A 17,472-nucleotide genomic window follows, 5' to 3' on the forward strand; every position below is an offset into this window, starting at 1 on the left:
CTTGAATGGAGTACACCTGGAATTAAAAAAGACTGCAATTTAAATAATGTTCACTCCTACTTCAAATCAAAACTCTGAAAACAAATAAAATCCTCCAAATTGTTAAGGTGGTATTTGTGAAGGAAGGAATTTCAACCAGGAACACTGCCTATTTGTCTTTACTGTCCCACCTACCTGGTTCATCAGAACAGGCTTAACTTAATGTGTCAGCTGACATGAAACATGTAGAATTCCAGAACTGCACTGGAGTATCAGAGTTTTTTTGTTAAAAAACATAAAATATATTATTCACCATTGGAATGAGGGTCTCACTGACATTTATTGTGCATGCCTATACAACTGACTTTTTAAAATGGACGTTGCTGCTGGGCTTTATTGCCTGTCCTTAGTTGCCCTTGAGAAGGTGGTAGCGAGCTGCCTCTTGAACCGCTACAGTCCATGTGCTGGAGCTATACTCATATTGCCACGAGGAAGGGAATTCCAAGAATCTGACCGAGTGACACTGAGGGAACAACAATGCATTTCCAAGTCAGGATGGTGAGTGGCTTAGAGGGGAATTTATTGGTGGTGGTGGTCCTAAATATCTGCTGCCCTTATCCTTCTTGATGGAAGTGGTTGCAGGTTTGGAAGGTGGTGTCCATGGACCTTTTGTGAATTTCTGCAGTTCATCTTGTAGATAGCACATACTGCTGATGTCAAGCTTTGTGGTGGACAGAGCATGTATTTGTGGATCCAGTGCCAATCAAGTAGTCTGCTTTGTCCTGGATGATGACAAGCTTCTAGAGTATTATTTTCTAGATAAATGGAGAATACTCCTGACGTGGGAGCCAGGTGGTGCTGCGTATTCCTAGCCTCTGACCTGCTGTTATAGTTGCTGTATTCACATGGCTAGCCCAGTTCACTTTCTGCTCAGTGGTTACTTCAGGATGTTGATATTGCAGGGATTCAGTGATGGTAACATCACCGAACATCAAGGGGCAGTAGTTTAATTGTCTCCTATTGGAGATGGTTGTTGCCTGCCATTTGTATGGCAAAGGAGAAAGTGAGGACTGCAGATGCTGGAGATCGGAGCTGAAAATGTGTTGCTGGAAAAGCGCAGGTCAGGCAGCATCCAAGGAGCAGGAGAATCGACGTTTCGGGCATGAGCCCTTCTTCAGAAATGAAGAAGAATTCATGCCCGAAACGTCGATTCTTCTGCTCCTTGGATGCTGCCTGACCTGCTGCGCTTTTCCAGCAACACATTTTCAGATTTGTATGGCAAAAACATTACTTGCTACTTTCCAGCCCAAGATTGAATATTGCCAGCTCTTGCCACATTTGGATGTGGATTGCTTCAGTATGGGGATGGTGCTGAATATTGTGTGATCATCAGCACAATCATCAAAACCAAACCTATTTCTGACCTTATGATGGAGGAAAGATTATTGATGAAACAACTGAAGATGGTTGGGCCTAGGACACCTGCAGAAAGTCTCTAAAGCAGAGATGACTGACCTCCAACAACCATAATATTTGGCTTGCTAGACTACTACAGAGTACGGAATACCTTGCTGCTATGGGTCTGGAGTCACATGTTGGCTAAACTCCATGTAATCATTGCAGACTTCTTTTCATGAAGGACCTGAATTCCCATTCAATTTATTAATGACTATCTCAATTGTTCTGATCTACCCAGCAGGTGGAAACATCTGCTCTGTAAATTCTATCGAACCTGATCATAATTTTAAAGACTTGTAACAACTGCCCCTCTGTTGTCTCTTTTACAAATAAATGATCCATTCACTCTTTCCTGACTGACTCTCAATTATAGTAATCACTTTTTGTACATATCCAGTGCCCCTGTTTCCTATACATAATTGGAGGACCAGAACTGTTTGCAGTGCTCAGAGTTTGTCTAACCCAAGTTCAGTACAAGTTTAATGCAACACTGTGTTCCTAAATGTAGTGAGTTATATCTATATACTCCTAGATCCTTCTGTTTCCCATTTAACTTTACCAAAGTGAGTGTCTTCCTTATTCTTCTTAACAAAATTTATCACCTTACATCACGTTAACATTTATTTGACATTACAGGCACATTCTGCAAGTTTGTTAATGTGTTTCTATATTATCTTGCAATCCTCCTCCATATTAAACTATTCCCTCCAATTTGTGGTTACATCTACAAATTTTGAAATTGTGCTCCAGAATCCAAATCACTGGTCCCAGGACTGATCCTAATGGAACACCACTTCCCATCTTTTGCCAGTAGCTGAGTGATTACCTGTGGGCTTGCCCCATTATCCAGTGCCTCACTCCACGTGTTGTCACAATAACATGAGGAACGGTTGTAAGGTGAAAGAGTTAATGGGTAGTGTGGGGGAGGGGAGGAGCAATGAAGGCCACAAACTTCTGTCATTGATGGTTAACATTGATGAACTCAAGTAAATGAATATGTGATCTTGTACACATGATTGGGAAAGATTGTTGAGCTCACTTAAGAAAGCCCACAGGATAATGTAAGGATGAACAGGCCATGAGGTTCAAATGGTCTGTCAGTCTTTACAGACCACAAGTTTCCCCTCTCCCTTGTACCCAGACCCCTCTATTCACTTCTCTCTCAGCAAAACATCCAGACACGTCAACTCTGGCTGCTTTAGTGCTGAACCAGCATTCTAGCAAATTTAGAAACTTCTATTTTATTGATAATAATTTAAAGTCTGTCAGTGATTGAAGCTCAGAAAATGTGTTAGCTTTGATTAGTCAATGGGTGCTGAACATTCTTCAGACGTGACAGCAGACCTATCTCAGTAGAATGCTGTGCTCTGGGTTAGGGAGGGGAAACCGGTCTGGGAGCCTACTCCTCCTTGTTGTCTAACAACACCCTCAAATATCGTAGGTTGGATATGAATCTGTAATGACTGGGTGTTTGGTGAATCTACAAACTGTCGGAAATAACTTGCATTTATGTTGCACCAAATATAACCATGGATGTCTGAAAGTGCTACAGTTGATAACAGTGACTACACTCCTAAATATTTTATGACCAAGGAAACATGGCAGTCTCTTTGTGCACCACAAACTCCGCAAAATGCAACATGATAATGGCTGGATCATCTATTTCAAGTGATATTGGTTGAGGAATGAACACTGGGCAGAATAATCACATGTATAGATGGGATTAATGGTCATTACCTTTTCCCCAGGATGGGGGATTTCAAGATTAGGGGACACATTTTTAAGGTGATAAGAGAGAGAGTTTTAAAAGAGATAGATGGGACAAATTGTTTACACAGAGGGTGGTTCGTGCATGAAATGAACTTCCTGAGAAAGTGGTGCATGTGGGTACAATTACAACATTTAAAAGATACGGTGGCACAGTGGTTAGCACTGCTGCCTCACAGCGCTGGAGACCCGGGTTCAATTCCCGACTCAGGTGACTGACTGTGTGGAGTTTGCACGTTCTCCCCGTGTCAGCGTGGGTTTCCTCCGGGTGCTCCGGTTTCCTCCCACAGTCCAAAGATGTGCGGGTCAGGTGAATTGACCATGCTAAATTGCCCATAGTGTTAGGTAAGGGGTAAATGTAGGGGTATGGGTGGGTTTCGCTTCGGCGGGTCGGTGTGGACTTGTTGGGCCGAAGGGCCTGTTTCCACACTGTAAATCTAATCTAATCTAATATTTGGATAAGTACATGAATAGGTAAGATTCGGAAGGATATAGTTCAGGAGCAGGCAGGTGGAATTAGTTTAGTTTGGGATTATGTTTGGCATGGACTGGTTGGAGCGAAGGGTCTGTTTCCATGCTGTATGACTCTCCGACATGATTGAAACAAAAGAGTTTCTGTCATGATTCTGCTCCAGATTTATTCAATTAATAAATAAATTTTAAATTTCTCAGCTGCTTAATAAACTAAAAGGCTAGTCTCTGTATTGATGACAAATTAACTACTGATATCATAAAAAGCTACCTGGCTCATTCAGGTCCCTGAGGGAAGGAAATTTGCTATCCTTATATAAATTAGTCTAAACCAGAGTCCAGACCCACAACAAAGCAATCATTCTTGAACTGCCTTTTGAAATGACTCCGCAAGCCACTCCAGGAGATTCAAGTGGTAACTCACAATCATCTCCTCATTAATGGGAGCAGGAGTTTACTGAAAAAGGATAGCAGGAGGGCAGAAAGGGGGCATGAGATAGCCTTGGCTGAGAAGATTAGGGTGAATCCAAAGAGGTTGTTTAAGTCTCACAAACTTGATTGAGTTTTTTGAAGAAGTAACAAAGAGAATTGATGAGGGCAGAGCAGTGGACGTGATCTATTTAGACTTCAGTAAGGCATTCAACAAGATTTCCCATGGGAGACTTCCCATGGGAGACTGGTGAGCAAGGTTAGATCTCATGGAATACAGGGAGAACTAGCCATCTGGATATAGAACTGGCTCAAAGGTTGAAGACAGCGGGTGGTGCTGGAGGGTTGTTTTTCAGACCGGAGGCTTGTGATCAGTAGAGTGCCACAAGGATTGGTGCTAGGTCCACTACTTTTTGTCATTTATATAAATGATTTGGATGTGAGCATATGAGGTATAGTTAGTAAGTTTGCAGATGTCACTAAAATTGGAGGTTTAGTGGATAGCGAAGGTTACCTCCGATTACAACGGGATCTTGGTCAGATGGGCCAATGGGCTGAGAAGTGGCGGTTGGAGTTTAATTCAGATAAATGTGAGTTCCTGCATTTTGGGAAAGCAAATCTTAGCAGGACTTATACACTTAATGGTTAGGTCCTAGGGAGTGTTGCTGAACAAAGATCTTGGAATGCAGGTTCGTAGCTCCTTTAAAGTGGATTCGCAGGTAGATAGGATAGTGAAGGCGGCATTTGGTATGCTTTCCTTTATTGGTCAGAGTATTGAGTATAGGGGTTAGGAGGTCATGTTGCGGTTCAGAAAAGATTTACAAGGATGTTGCCAGGGCTGGAGGATTTGAGCTATAGGGAGAGGCTGAATAGACTGGGGATGTTTTCCCTGGAGCTTCGGAGGCTGAGGGGTGACCTTATAGATTTATAAAATCATGAGAGGGTATGGATAGGATAAATAGACAAAGTCTTTTCCCTGGAGTGGGAGAGTCCAGAACTAGAGGGCATAGGTTTAGGGTGAGAAGGCAAAATATAAAATCACCTAAGGGGTAACCTTCTCATGCAGAGAGTGGTACCTTTATGGAATGAGCTGCCAGAGGAGGTGGTGGAGGCTAGTACGATTGCAACATTTAAAGGCATAAGGATGGGAATATGAATAGGAAAGATTTGGAGGGATATGGGCCACGTGTTGGCAGGTAGGACTAGATTGGGTTGGGATATCTGGTCGGCATGGACGAGTTTCCGTGACTCTATATTAAAGGAAAAAGAATAATTCAAGAGAGAGAGAATAGGACCCCTTAAGGACCAAAGTAGACCTGCGTGTGGAACCGAAGGAGATGGGCGAGGTCCTCAATGAATATTTTTCCTCTGAGTTTACTGTGGAGAAAAACATGAAGACTTGAGAACTTTGGGAATTTAGTGGTGATACCTTGGGGACAGTCCATATCACGGTAGAGGTGGTGTTGGACGTATTAGAATGTATGAAGGTAAATAAATCTCCTGGTCATGACCAGATAAAGCCAAGAACACTGCAAGAGGCTAGAGGAGAAATTGCAGGAACCCTGGCTGATATTTTTGCATCATTGTTAGCCACGAGTGAGATCCTGGAAGACTGGAGGGTAGCGAATGTTGTGCCCTTATTCAAGAAGGACTGCAAAGAAAACCCTGGGTACTATAGACAAGTAAGCCCAACATTTGTGGTAGGTAAGTTACTTGAGAAGATCCTGATAAGATATACATGCATTTAGAAAGACAGGGTTTGATTAGGAGTAGCCAGCATGGCTTTGTGCGTGCGAGATCACGCCTCACAGATTTGTTAGAGTTCTTTGAAGAAGTGATCAGGGAGGTTGATGAGGGTAGGGGTAGACGTAGTCTATGTTGATTTTAGTCAGGCCTTTTATGAGGTTATGTATGATAGGCTGCTCTGAAAGGTTAGATTGCATGGAATCCAGGCGTGCTGGCAAATTAGATCTACAATTGGCTGGAAGGTAGGAGGCAGAGGATAATAGTGGAAGGATGCTTGTTTGACTGGATGCCTATGACTAATGGAGTACCTCAGGGGTCAGTGCTGGGTCGATTATTGTTTGTTATCTATATCTACGATTTGGATGAGAATGCACAAGACATGATTAGTAAGTTTGCAGATGACACTAACATACACGGTATTGTGGACAGTGAGGAAAATTGCAGCTGGACCTTAATCAGCTGGGGAAGTGGGCCGAAAAATGGCAAATGGAGTTTAATATAGATAAGTGTGAGAACTTGCATTTGGGAAAAGTCAAATAGAGTTATTGAGATGTACAGCATGGAAACAGATCCTTCAGTCCAACTTGACCATGCCCACCAGATATCCCAACCTAATCTAGTCCCATTTGCCAGCACTTGGCCCATATCCCTCTAAACACTTCCTATTCATATACCCATCCAGATGCTTTTTAAATGTTGCAATTTTCCACCACTTCCTCTTGTAGCTCATTCCATACATGCACCACCCTATACATGAAAAAGTTAGATCCCTTTTATATCTTTGCCCTCTCACCCTAAACTTAAGCCTTCTAGTTCTACACTCCCCCATCCCAGGGAAAAGACTTTGTCTCTTTATCCACTTCATGTCCCTCATGATTTTATAAACCTCTATAAGGTCACCCCTTCGATGCTGCAGGGAAAACAGCCGCAGTCTAATCAGCCTCTCCCTAAAGCTCAAAAATCAAGGTAGGAGTTTCTTGGTAAATGGTAGGGCCTTAAGGGACCTTGGAGTTCAGGTGCATGTTTCTCTGAAAGTGGAATCACAGGTCAACAGGGCCTTTGTCAACCAGAGCACAGAGTATAGAAATTGAGAAGTTATGTTGCAGTTGTTCAAGATATTGGTGAGGCTGCACTAGGAGTATTGTGTTCTGTTTATAGGAAGGATGTCATTAAACTGGAAAGAGTGCAGAAGAAATTTACAAGGATGTTGACAGAACTCAGCGGTCTGAGTTATTGAGAGAAGTTGGACAAGCTAGGACTTTTTTTCTTTAGAATGTATGAATTGGGGGCTCTTATCGGAATGTGTAAGATCATGAACAGCATGGATAGGGTAAATCGAGGACGAGAGGTCGTCAATGTAAAGTTAGAGGGGAAAAGAATAAAAGTGAACCTGATGGGCAACTTTTTTTACATAGAGGGTGGCACACATAGGGAGTGAGCTGCCAGCAGAAATGGTTGAAGTAAGTACATTAACAACATTTAAAAGGCATTTGAACATTTTTAAAAAAAATTCATTTGTGGGACTTTGGACAGGCCAGCATTGGTAGCCCATGCTTAAATGCCCTTGAGAAGGTGGTGGTGAGCTGCCTTCTTGAATTGATGCAGTGCACTTGCTGTGGGACAAATACGTGGATAGGAAAGGTTTGTAAGGATATGGGCCGAGTCCAGAGAAATGGAGTTAGCATAGATGGACATTTTGGTTGGCATGGACCATACAGTCATAGAGATGTACTACATGGAAACAGGCCTTTTGGTCCAACCCGTCCATGCCGACCTTTGGGCCAAAGGGCTTGTCGCTATGCTGTTGGACTCTATGACTCAAAGAAATGTTAGGCTTGACCATCTTCCCTAAACAAATGAAAACAAAATTGAGATGTACACCTTTTGCCTTAATGTTAGTCTATAATTGAACATTATTGTCGTGTAAAAGTTGCTACTTGCTTGGTCCCACTCTATAAAGCCAAATGCAATTGGACCTACTTATAGTTTCATCAGTCTGCAATTGCACTTTCAGATGATGACAACTTTGAACCTCTAGCTTTCTATTGTTCACAACCTTCAGTGTCCATTTCCAGAAAACGTATAATCTCAGTCTTTGTCCACATTAAATTCTATTTGGCCCAACACCCTCCTCCCCACCCATCGATGTATGTTTTTTTCCAACAAAGTTATACTCAAATCAGCACACAGTATTCTAAATAGTGGTTTAATTTCTACCCTTGATTTAAATTCTATGCCACTAGAGTCTGTTTCATGTTTATACCGGCACTCACCATTTCTGGTAAACCAATGACAGAACAGGCATTGAACACATGTGGCATCTTTATGTCCCCATTCCTAGTTTATCCCCTCAAAAATGTATTACTACACACTTCTCCACATCAATCACCACCTAACCAACCACTAACCTGCTCATCTTCAGCCTTCATCATGCCAGAGGGGATATATACAATAACACTTCATTGACTCCACTCATCAAAATGCTTCACTGCCTGCTTTTGACAAGGTATCTTCATACACTCTACTCATAACTACCTGAGACAGGCAAAAATTTGGTCTCAAAGACCTGTTGAGGTTGAGGTCATTGGAAAACTAAATGACCAGGTGATTTTGCTTGAGGAACAAACATTGCCGAAGGTACTCCCCTCTATGAAATAATGTCATGGATATTTTTACATCAAACTGAAAATATTGACAGAGAATACAACATCCATGACTCACTTCTTGACTCATGAAAGCCTGTTGAATATCTACAAGGCACAAGTCAAGAGTGTGATAAAATACCCTCCACTTGCCTGGATGAATACATCTTCAACAATTTGCAAAAAGCTAAACACCATCCTGGACAAAGGAGTCTGCTTGATTAGCACCATATCCACAAACACCCACTTCCTCCACGACCAACTCTCAATAGCAGCAGCGTGCACCATCTACAGGATGCACTACAGAAATGCAAAGATGCTCAGACAGTACCTTCCAAACCTGCATCTTCTGCCACCTAGAAGGACAGGGCAGAAGATACATGGAAACACCACCACTTTCAGCTACCCCTCCAAGTGACTCACCATCCTGACATGGAACTATATCTCTAATCCTTCCAGCATCACTGGGTCAAAATCCTGGTAACTCACTCTTCAACAGCACCATCAGTGCCCCTGTACTACATAGACAAGGGTGGTTCAAGCTGGCAGCTCTTAAGGGCAACTAAGGACGGACAATAAATATTGGCCTACCCAGTGATGCCTATAACTTGCAAATGAACAATCTAACCAAATGTTAGGACAGGTTGAAGGAACGGAATGGCCTACGTTTGCTCCAATAAGTCGCAGACATGAGCTAGGGAACAGTCAGGGTTCCTTCGATTGTAAAATGCCCAGCAGTCTACAGGAGGGTTTTCTTAAGCCATTTTGTACTGGAACCAACACTTCACTCAGCTGTGATGGCTGAGCAAGGCTGCTGGAGTATGTGGGAGGTATGACCAACTTTTCTGCACCTGTACAACTGTACCTCACAATAAATCATCACTTCAATCAGCAAACAAAAATAGTTTAAAAAAATGCACTTCAAATAAACCATTGGAAGCTAGGCATCACAAATACTATTCTCTAAAAACTTTATCACATGATACTTTGCAGATGTTCCATAAAAAAAACTATAAAACTGTGTAGCTAACAAATTGTTATGGCGAATCAGGTTTTAATTTGTAAGAATTATCATAAATTTACAGATCACAACATGCTGATCACTTTATTAAAGACAAATCTATGCAGAGAGAGAGAGAAAGTGAACTAAATCTAGGTAAATTATTTAATCCCATTTTTATCTGAATTCAATGGTTAGCTTTTACTCATGCCTCTCTTGAAAGTGCTGAGTCACACTCGCTTATGCCTCCATTACAGCTGACCAAAGCTCTGGAGGAAACTCATGACTGTCTTCTCATCAAGCCACGATTACCTCAGTTACTGTCCAGAAGACCATAAGGTGCAGGAGCAGAATTAGGCTATTCGACCCATCGAGTCTGATCCACCATTCGGCCATGGCTGATATATTTTGCAACCCCCATTCTCCTGTCTTCTCCCCATAACCCTTGATCCCCTTAACAATCAAGGATCTATCTCTATCTGAAATGTGTTCAATGACTTGGCCTCCACAGTCCTCTGCACAACAAGCTCCATAGAATTTCTTCAGCCAGAAGATGGTTAGTCTTTCTCATCTCAGTTCTCAATGGTCATCTCATCACTCTGAGGCTGCATCCTCTGGTCCTAGTGTCTCCTTCCAGTGGAAACATTTTCTCCGTCCACACTATCCAGGCCCCAGGGATAATTTTTGTAAGCCTTCTCTGGACTCTCTCCAATGCCAGCATATCCTTCCTTACATCCAGGGTCCAAAACTGCTCGTGGTATTCCAAATATAGTCTGACCAGAGCCTTATATAGCCTCAGTAGTACATCTCTTCTTTTGCATTCTAGCCCTCTTGAAATTAATGCTAATACTGCATCTTCCTTCCTCACCACTAACTGAACCTGTATGTTAAACGTAAGTCCCTTTGTGCTTCAGATGTTTGAAATCTTTCTCCATTTAGAAAATAGTCATCAAGTTCAGGGATCAAAGCTCAAATCTTTGATTGAGTAGGTAAAGTTCCTAAAAATTCTTGGTTTTTAGATAAAATATAAAGAAAAACAGCAATTCCCCAACTGAACCTGCTGCTCCTCATCTGACAAACAGCCGAGCAGTCTCAATCTCATTTACTTATTTTCTTTTTACTAATCATGCATATATTTATCGTTGTAAAAGGTTTATAACATGATGTGTTGAGACGTCTTTATAGTAAAATGAAGGAAATCAATGTGAAATCAGCCCAACAGGCCAAGAAAATGGAGCTGAGCAGCCTGATAGTTGTTGAAGGCATGTGACTTCTAGTTCAGCAAAGTCCACTCAGCATCAGGAAAAAAATTAGAGGGAGTGTAGGGCCTGGGTGAGGAAGCTGTGAAACAGTGAAAAAGACCTAGACTGTTTTGTTAGAAAGAAGCTATCCATTCCTCTCTGAAAGCCACAACTGAACCTACATTCTCTGGCAATGCAGTTCAGATCCCAATCATTTGCTACGTTAAAATGATTTCATGTCAGCGCTGGGTCTTTTGCCAATCACCTTATGAACACCTTATGAATTTCTATTTGGAGTTACTCAACAGTGATGAGCAAAGGGAACCTTATTGTGGTGTCTCAGTACCTAGTATACTGTGGTTGATCATGTAACTCCCACCCACACCTCAACTAAACCAAATGTAAAACTTTCCAGTCTGTAAGAATCGTTTTCACATTTGACAATCCATTTTCCACTATGGCCCTACAGAATGTCTAACCAAAAGATTTTAAGAAACAAAACAGTGGCAATAATTGCTTTTAAAAAAAGACATACCCAGAAGTGTGAAAATAGACGTGTTTTGGCCCTAGATTAAACCAGACCTCCGAGCTTGTTCTCAAGAAAATAGATGCCTTTCTCCAGTTGCTTAACTTTCTCTTCTTCACTGGTAAGGTGCTGATTCTTTCTGAACTCCCTTCTGATGAATGTGTAGTAGTAATCTCGGTCAGTGTACTGGAGATTGCGTCCCTCACGCAGGAGAGCTCGATAAAGATTCAACACTGCTGCACGTGACCAAGTCGCCATGACAAGAAATATCTAGCAGGAAAACTGGCACTGTTCCCCAATCAATGTGAAGTTATTGTTGCCATACCTGAGGGAAAAAAAAGGAAAATTGTTTTCTCTCAACAGCTCAGATCAATATAATAGAACGCACAGCACAGAAACTGGCCAGATGGTCCAAATGGCCTATGCTGGGGTCCCTCAAACCTACTAGGCAAACGTGAAGACTGCAGATGCTGGAAATCAGAGTTTAGATCAGAGTGGTGCTGAAAAAGCACAGCAGGTCAGGCAGTATCCGAGAAGCAGGAAAATCGACATTTGGGCATGAAGGGCTTTTGCCTGAAACGTCGATTTTTCTATCCCTCAAACCTACTTTGCCTGATCAAAATGTTCCCTTTTTCTTTCCTACATCAAACTTCCCTTAAAGGCATCTATCTAATTCATCCTCATGTATAGTATTTGCTAGCATGTTCCACATTCTGACTGCTTGCAATAGAGTTTCCATCGAATGTCTTATTAATAATTACCATATGTTTATGCCCTCCGGTATTGGACTTGCCCACAAGTGGAAACATCTTTCCTATATTGACCTTGAAAAATCCCTTCATACCTCTCACAGGTCACTACCCAAAATACTCTTGTCTAAAATAAAAGAGCTACAGCCTGTTCAGTCCTTCCTGAAAGATATAAGCTTTCCATTCTGATATCATCACAGGAAAACTTTACCCACACCTTCGTCAATGCCTCCCTTTTTTTTGCAATATTCAGACAAGTTTGAAAACAATTTTCATTATCAGTAAATTTCTTGGGTATACTGGTATCCCACAATAAAGTACTATTTGCATGGCAAACAACTGCCACAAGAACCAGGGTGATAAAATTTATTTGTAATTCAGTGAATATGATCATCTGGAATTCATTGCTTGAAAGTGAGCAGAATTAGCACTAGCTAAAACTCCCATTGTCAACACCCTGTATGGATATCAATATTGTCAAAGAGTAGTTTTCTTAGTTGTACACAACTTAAGTACTCAATGGAAAAATTTTAGGTGAGAGGAGAAAGATTTAAAAAAGGACCCGAGGGGTAACTTTTTCTATACAGAGGGCAGTTCATATGTGTAATGAACTGCCAGAGGAAGTGGCAGGTACAGTCACAACATTTAAAAGACCTTTGAACAAGTACACGAATAGGAAAGGTTTAGAGGGATATGGGTCAAATCCAAGCAAGTGGGACTAGTTTAGTTTGGAAAACTTGGTTAGCATGGACAAGATCTGTTGCTGTGCTGCACAACTTCATGTTTCTATAGTGGAAGCAGATTCGATAATACTCTCAAAAGAGAATGGTAGAAATTCACAAAACAGAAAAGAAATTGCAGAAGAGTGAAATTAATTTGATAGCTTTCGTCAAAGCAGCAACACTGTTACAACTAACTGAATGGCCTCCTATCCCAGTTATCATTCTATAATGATGTGAAATTTTAACACAGACTTCCTGCCAGGAAGCTTTCTTCTCTCTCTGCTTTGGTGGTCATGTGAGACAACATGTTCACTCCACACCAGGCTGGGCGAGTTTGTCACATGGTAATAGGATTGGTAATCAGAGGTTACTTTCATAGGTACAAAGTACACTGGCAAAAGCATTAAGGTGAAATTCTTATAACCCTCTTGTGATGCACTGATAATGTCCCCAACCCCTAGACTGAGATGCTCATTCGAGTCCCACCTGCCCTCGAGGTACGTAATAACATTTCTGAACAAGCTCATTAGAAAAAATAGGTTAAATTTTTTAAAAAATTAAAATTTTTTTAACGTACATTTCTTACACAATAGTTCCTCTTACAATGATTTGTTGGCAATATCCACAACATCAGAACACCGTTCTCCTAATTCTCTATCTCAATGTCATAATCCTGTTTTCTCCCCATATCTCGGTCTAAAAAATGTATCAATCTTTTTCTTGAATTCAGACAATAATTTGATCTCCACAGCTTTCTGTGGTAGAAAATCCACAGTTTCAGTATCCTTAAGTGAAGATAATTTTCCTCATTTCTGTACTAAATTGGAGGGGCCAGTGTTGGACTGGGGTGTACAAAGTTAAAAATCACACCGCACCAGGTTATAGTCCAGCAGGTTTATTTGGAAGCACTAGATTTCAGAGCACTGCTTCTTCATCAGGTGGTTGAAGGAGCAGCGCTCCTAAAGCCAGTGCTTCCAAATAAACCTGTTGGATTATAACCTGGTGTTGTGTGATTTTTAACTCTGTCCTAAATGGCCTACTTTATATTATGAGACCATGGCCCCCTATTCTAGAATAAGTGAGGGATAAGTTTGTTCCTGGATAGGACAGAACAAGATGCAGTGGGGAAAGAGAAGAGAACAGGACATAATCCCATTTGCACAAATTTTCACATCTTAAGATGTTTCAACACCAATCAAATCAAGCCAGTACATATGCCTTGAACAAAATCTCATCTTTCTCAGTTTGGGGCTCTCTAAACTGAAATAGATGAGTAGATTTTTCCATCAGATGGCAGGTACATATCCTGCATTATCTTATCTCTGTAAATCCAGATCTCTCACTTAAACTGTTAGTTTTCCTCGAGGACAATCTCCTCACTGCCCTTACTTACCATACACATTTTACTTTTATAACCTCTATTCATTTATAGACTGTTCAACACATTCAGCTACAAACAGACATAGAAAAGTCCTGCAAATTTAGCAAAATATTGATGATTTGAGGCACATCTGCAAATAGGCAACAGCTCTAAAACAAAAACTACATACCTTAACATGACTCATAGCTTTTGACCTTGGTCCAGAAAGAGTTATAGTTTCACAGAAGGAAAACAAAGTGGATCACTCGCCCTTTCACTTCACAAAGGTTAAATGACCGATTGGCTGCAGGCATTACAGCCTTGTCAGAGTCACAAATATCTCAAACATGAGTTGTTCATTAAGCCAAAGTCTGAATTGACAAGGCCCCTCTAATTATTCCTCTGGGCTTTGATGTGTGTCAATGTAAGCTTGGCAAAACTAGGAGTGGGAATCAGAATCTTAAACAAATGGATATGAGATGATGAAAGGGGTGAAACTTCATTATTAATGAACAGGTCGGGTTTTTTAATATAAATATAAAAGTTGCCCAGAATGTGGCCCTCAGGCATAGGATGTCCCGTCCTCCCAGACCGATGATTGGTCGCTGGCTTCACGGTGCCGTGCCCCGATTGGCCTTAACCTTTGTCAATCATCTGCCCAGCGGGCCAATGGAATTGACGGTGCAGGAGATCCCCCATTTCACAGCCGCTCCGTGATTTATTACGAGCGACCACCCGATGCCAACAGGCCTGACCGGATTCCGGTGCCTGCACCGCAAAACGAGGACAGATAACGTGAACATTTTATCTTTTACCTTTCGGCATTTGCCCGCTCCCAGCTTCCGCGGACGGACAATATGGCATCATGCAATCCCCGCAGTTACTTCCGGGTCACGTCTTACGTCACAGCGTGGGGCATGCAGGGGGTGTGGTCAGACATTGCTGTCAATCAAACTGGAGGCTCTGCTTCTAACGGTAGTAGCTCTCTGCAACCACATCACAATGACTTTCCATGGCTACCTCTCTGTCTCTCTTTCCTAGGGCAGGGAGTACACAGGGTCATTCCATGCTAAAACAAATGCTGGAAAGCTGAATCAAAAACGGAAATGGTTAGAGACATACAGCAAATGGGGCACCATCTGTGGGAGAGGGAAAGCAGAGTTAACATTTTGAGTCCAGTGGCTCTTTTTCAGCTTTCTGGCATTCGCAGGTCTTTGTTTTATTTTAGTGCAAGTGACCCTGTGCATTCCCTCTTCCAGAAAAGAGTGATATGCAAGTAGACATGGAGAACCTGCAGATGAACCCTGTAGGCTGAAAATCTGGAACAAAAGCAGAAATTGCCCCAGAAATTCAGCAGGTCCAGCAGCATCTGTGGAGAGAGAAATTCAAGTTAATATTTCGAGTCCAGTGACCCTTGTTCCAAAGACAGTGACTCTCTGCAATCACCCTGCAGGGGGCTTTCCATGGCTACCTACACGCCTCTGCTTTCTGGATGAAACAGTACACAGAATCTTGTCCACACTAAATAAAACAAACAAATGTAGATATGATTTGGAGATGCCGAAGTTGGACTGGGGTGTACAGTTAAAAATCACACAACATCAGGTTATAGTCCAACAGGTTTAATTGGAAGGACTAGCTTTCGGAGCGTCGCTCTATCATCAGGTGGTTGTGGAGGACACAATTATTGGACAATAACCTGGTGTGTAATTTTTAAAAATGTAGATATGGCTGCATCTGTGGAGAGAAAACAGAATTAATGTTTCAAGTGCAGCACCCTTCTTTACAACTCTAGATGTTGCTAGACTTGCTGATTTTCTGGAGGAATTTCTGTTTTTGTCTGTCAGTCTACATTAGGTCAGTTTGCTAGCATCATTATAACTTTTACCCCACAGAGTAGGTCGTTGGTTAAATCAGTTGACTGAACAACTGAGCAATGCAAAACGATGCCAACAATGTGGATTCAGTGCTGGGCTGAGGTTACCATGAAGGACTCTCCTTAATTTTTTCCCCTTTCCTGACCCTCAGGTTAAACCACCACCAGTCTCTTTCTCTCTCTCTTGAGACAGAAGCCCCATTATTCAGTAGGACTGTTGTGACTGTACTTTTCCCTGTAGAGGTTTGTGGGTTCAGGCCCCAATCCACAAAAACTGAGGAAATAAAACAAGGGCGTTTTGATTGAGGGATCTCTCCATGAAAGATTTAAATTCTATTATATTATTCATAAAGAGCTAGGGTTTAAAAGATAAATGAGGATTTGACCTCTGTATTCCATTTTCCCGACATACTCCACTCTCCCTCAGCTGTGTCTTGTTAGCTTTGCTTTCAGCAGAATGGTCGGAACAGGAGTAGGCTATTTGGCTTGCTCTGCCATTTAATATGATCATGATTGGTTTCATGTCAGTCTCACTCCGCTCTTGATAGTCAACATTCTTCAGACCAGCTTCATTTTCTAGATTTATGAATGAAATTTAAATCAATAGATTTCTGAAAGGAAAGTGAAAAAAGTCAAGCATCAGATCTTTATAGACACATGAAAGGGAGTCGAACAGAGGAATAGAAACCAAGGTATGGCAATAAGTAGCGGGTCTAATTAAGGATTAGGAATTGGCGCAAGCCTGGTGGACCAAAGGGCCTGTTCCTGTGCTGCATTGTACTGTATATTGTATCTTGCAGATAGCAGTTAAGTTTGTTTAATAGCCAGGAGAGATGAGTGAAGTTAACCACTACCTCCATCCAGAGGTAATTCATTGGATTCACCAATAAAAACTTCAATGCTTGAGTCAGGAGCATGTGAGCTGTTGAGAATTTAGGATTAGCATTCTTTCATCTCAGTGGTAGAATAAACAGGTAGCCAACAATTTATTTTTGCACTGATTAATTCACAGGTTTGTTGTGTCACTGGCTTAGCCAGCATTTATTGCTGACCTTAAGGAAATCATGTGACATACTCTGAGCTAGCAGCTGAGTTCAAGTCCCACTCCAGGACCTGATGGGCAAGGAAGATCTCCTCATAATACAGCCAAACAGTATAAATGTGTAAATCCTTACATCATATTTCAGCAGCTATGCAAAGAAACAAAATTGAAAAATGCAGCCAAGAAACATAAATTCAAAGAAGCATATCTCTCTATAAACTCCTTATGTCTTCTTCACAGCATAGTTTCCCAACTATCTTTGAATCATCTGCAAATTTAGTTGCCATGTATTGTTCCCCTCACCTAACTCATTGATGTAAAGTGTAAAAAATATGCTCATCAGATTCTGCCAATCAGGCAAGGAGCCATTATTGTATACTCTGTTTTCTGCCAGCCAGTCAATCTTCTATCCATGTTCCCATGAGCTTTTATTTTCTGCAGTAATATTTGATGTGGCACCTTAC

General features: G+C 41.6%; 1 protein-coding gene across 2 annotated transcripts; it reads right to left on the minus strand.

The window, feature by feature from the left end:
• Positions 1-11,304: 11,304 nt before the first annotated feature.
• Positions 11,305-14,991, minus strand: LOC132831167 (mitochondrial ribosome and complex I assembly factor AltMIEF1-like). Of its 2 annotated transcripts, none has more exons than XM_060849178.1 (2): positions 14,906-14,991; positions 11,305-11,584 (listed from the first exon to the last, which is right to left on the minus strand). In XM_060849178.1, exon 2 carries the CDS (start codon positions 11,515-11,517, stop codon positions 11,305-11,307), a length of 213 nt encoding a protein of 70 aa, XP_060705161.1. In that variant the 5' UTR covers positions 11,518-11,584; positions 14,906-14,991. The 2 variants fall into 2 exon arrangements, with proteins under 2 accessions (XP_060705161.1, XP_060705160.1); XM_060849177.1 differs by lacking the exon at positions 14,906-14,991 and adding an exon at positions 14,281-14,697.
• Positions 14,992-17,472: the final 2,481 nt, after the last annotated feature.

The sequence above is a fragment of the Hemiscyllium ocellatum genome, chromosome 33 (genome assembly GCF_020745735.1).
Source record: "Hemiscyllium ocellatum isolate sHemOce1 chromosome 33, sHemOce1.pat.X.cur, whole genome shotgun sequence".
NCBI classification, from domain to species: domain Eukaryota; kingdom Metazoa; phylum Chordata; class Chondrichthyes; order Orectolobiformes; family Hemiscylliidae; genus Hemiscyllium; species Hemiscyllium ocellatum.

Coding starts and splice junctions, on each gene's coding strand:
- LOC132831167 (XM_060849178.1), bottom strand. CDS start 11,517: ATGGCGACTTGGTCACGTGCAGCAGTGTTGAATCTTTATCGAGCTCTC.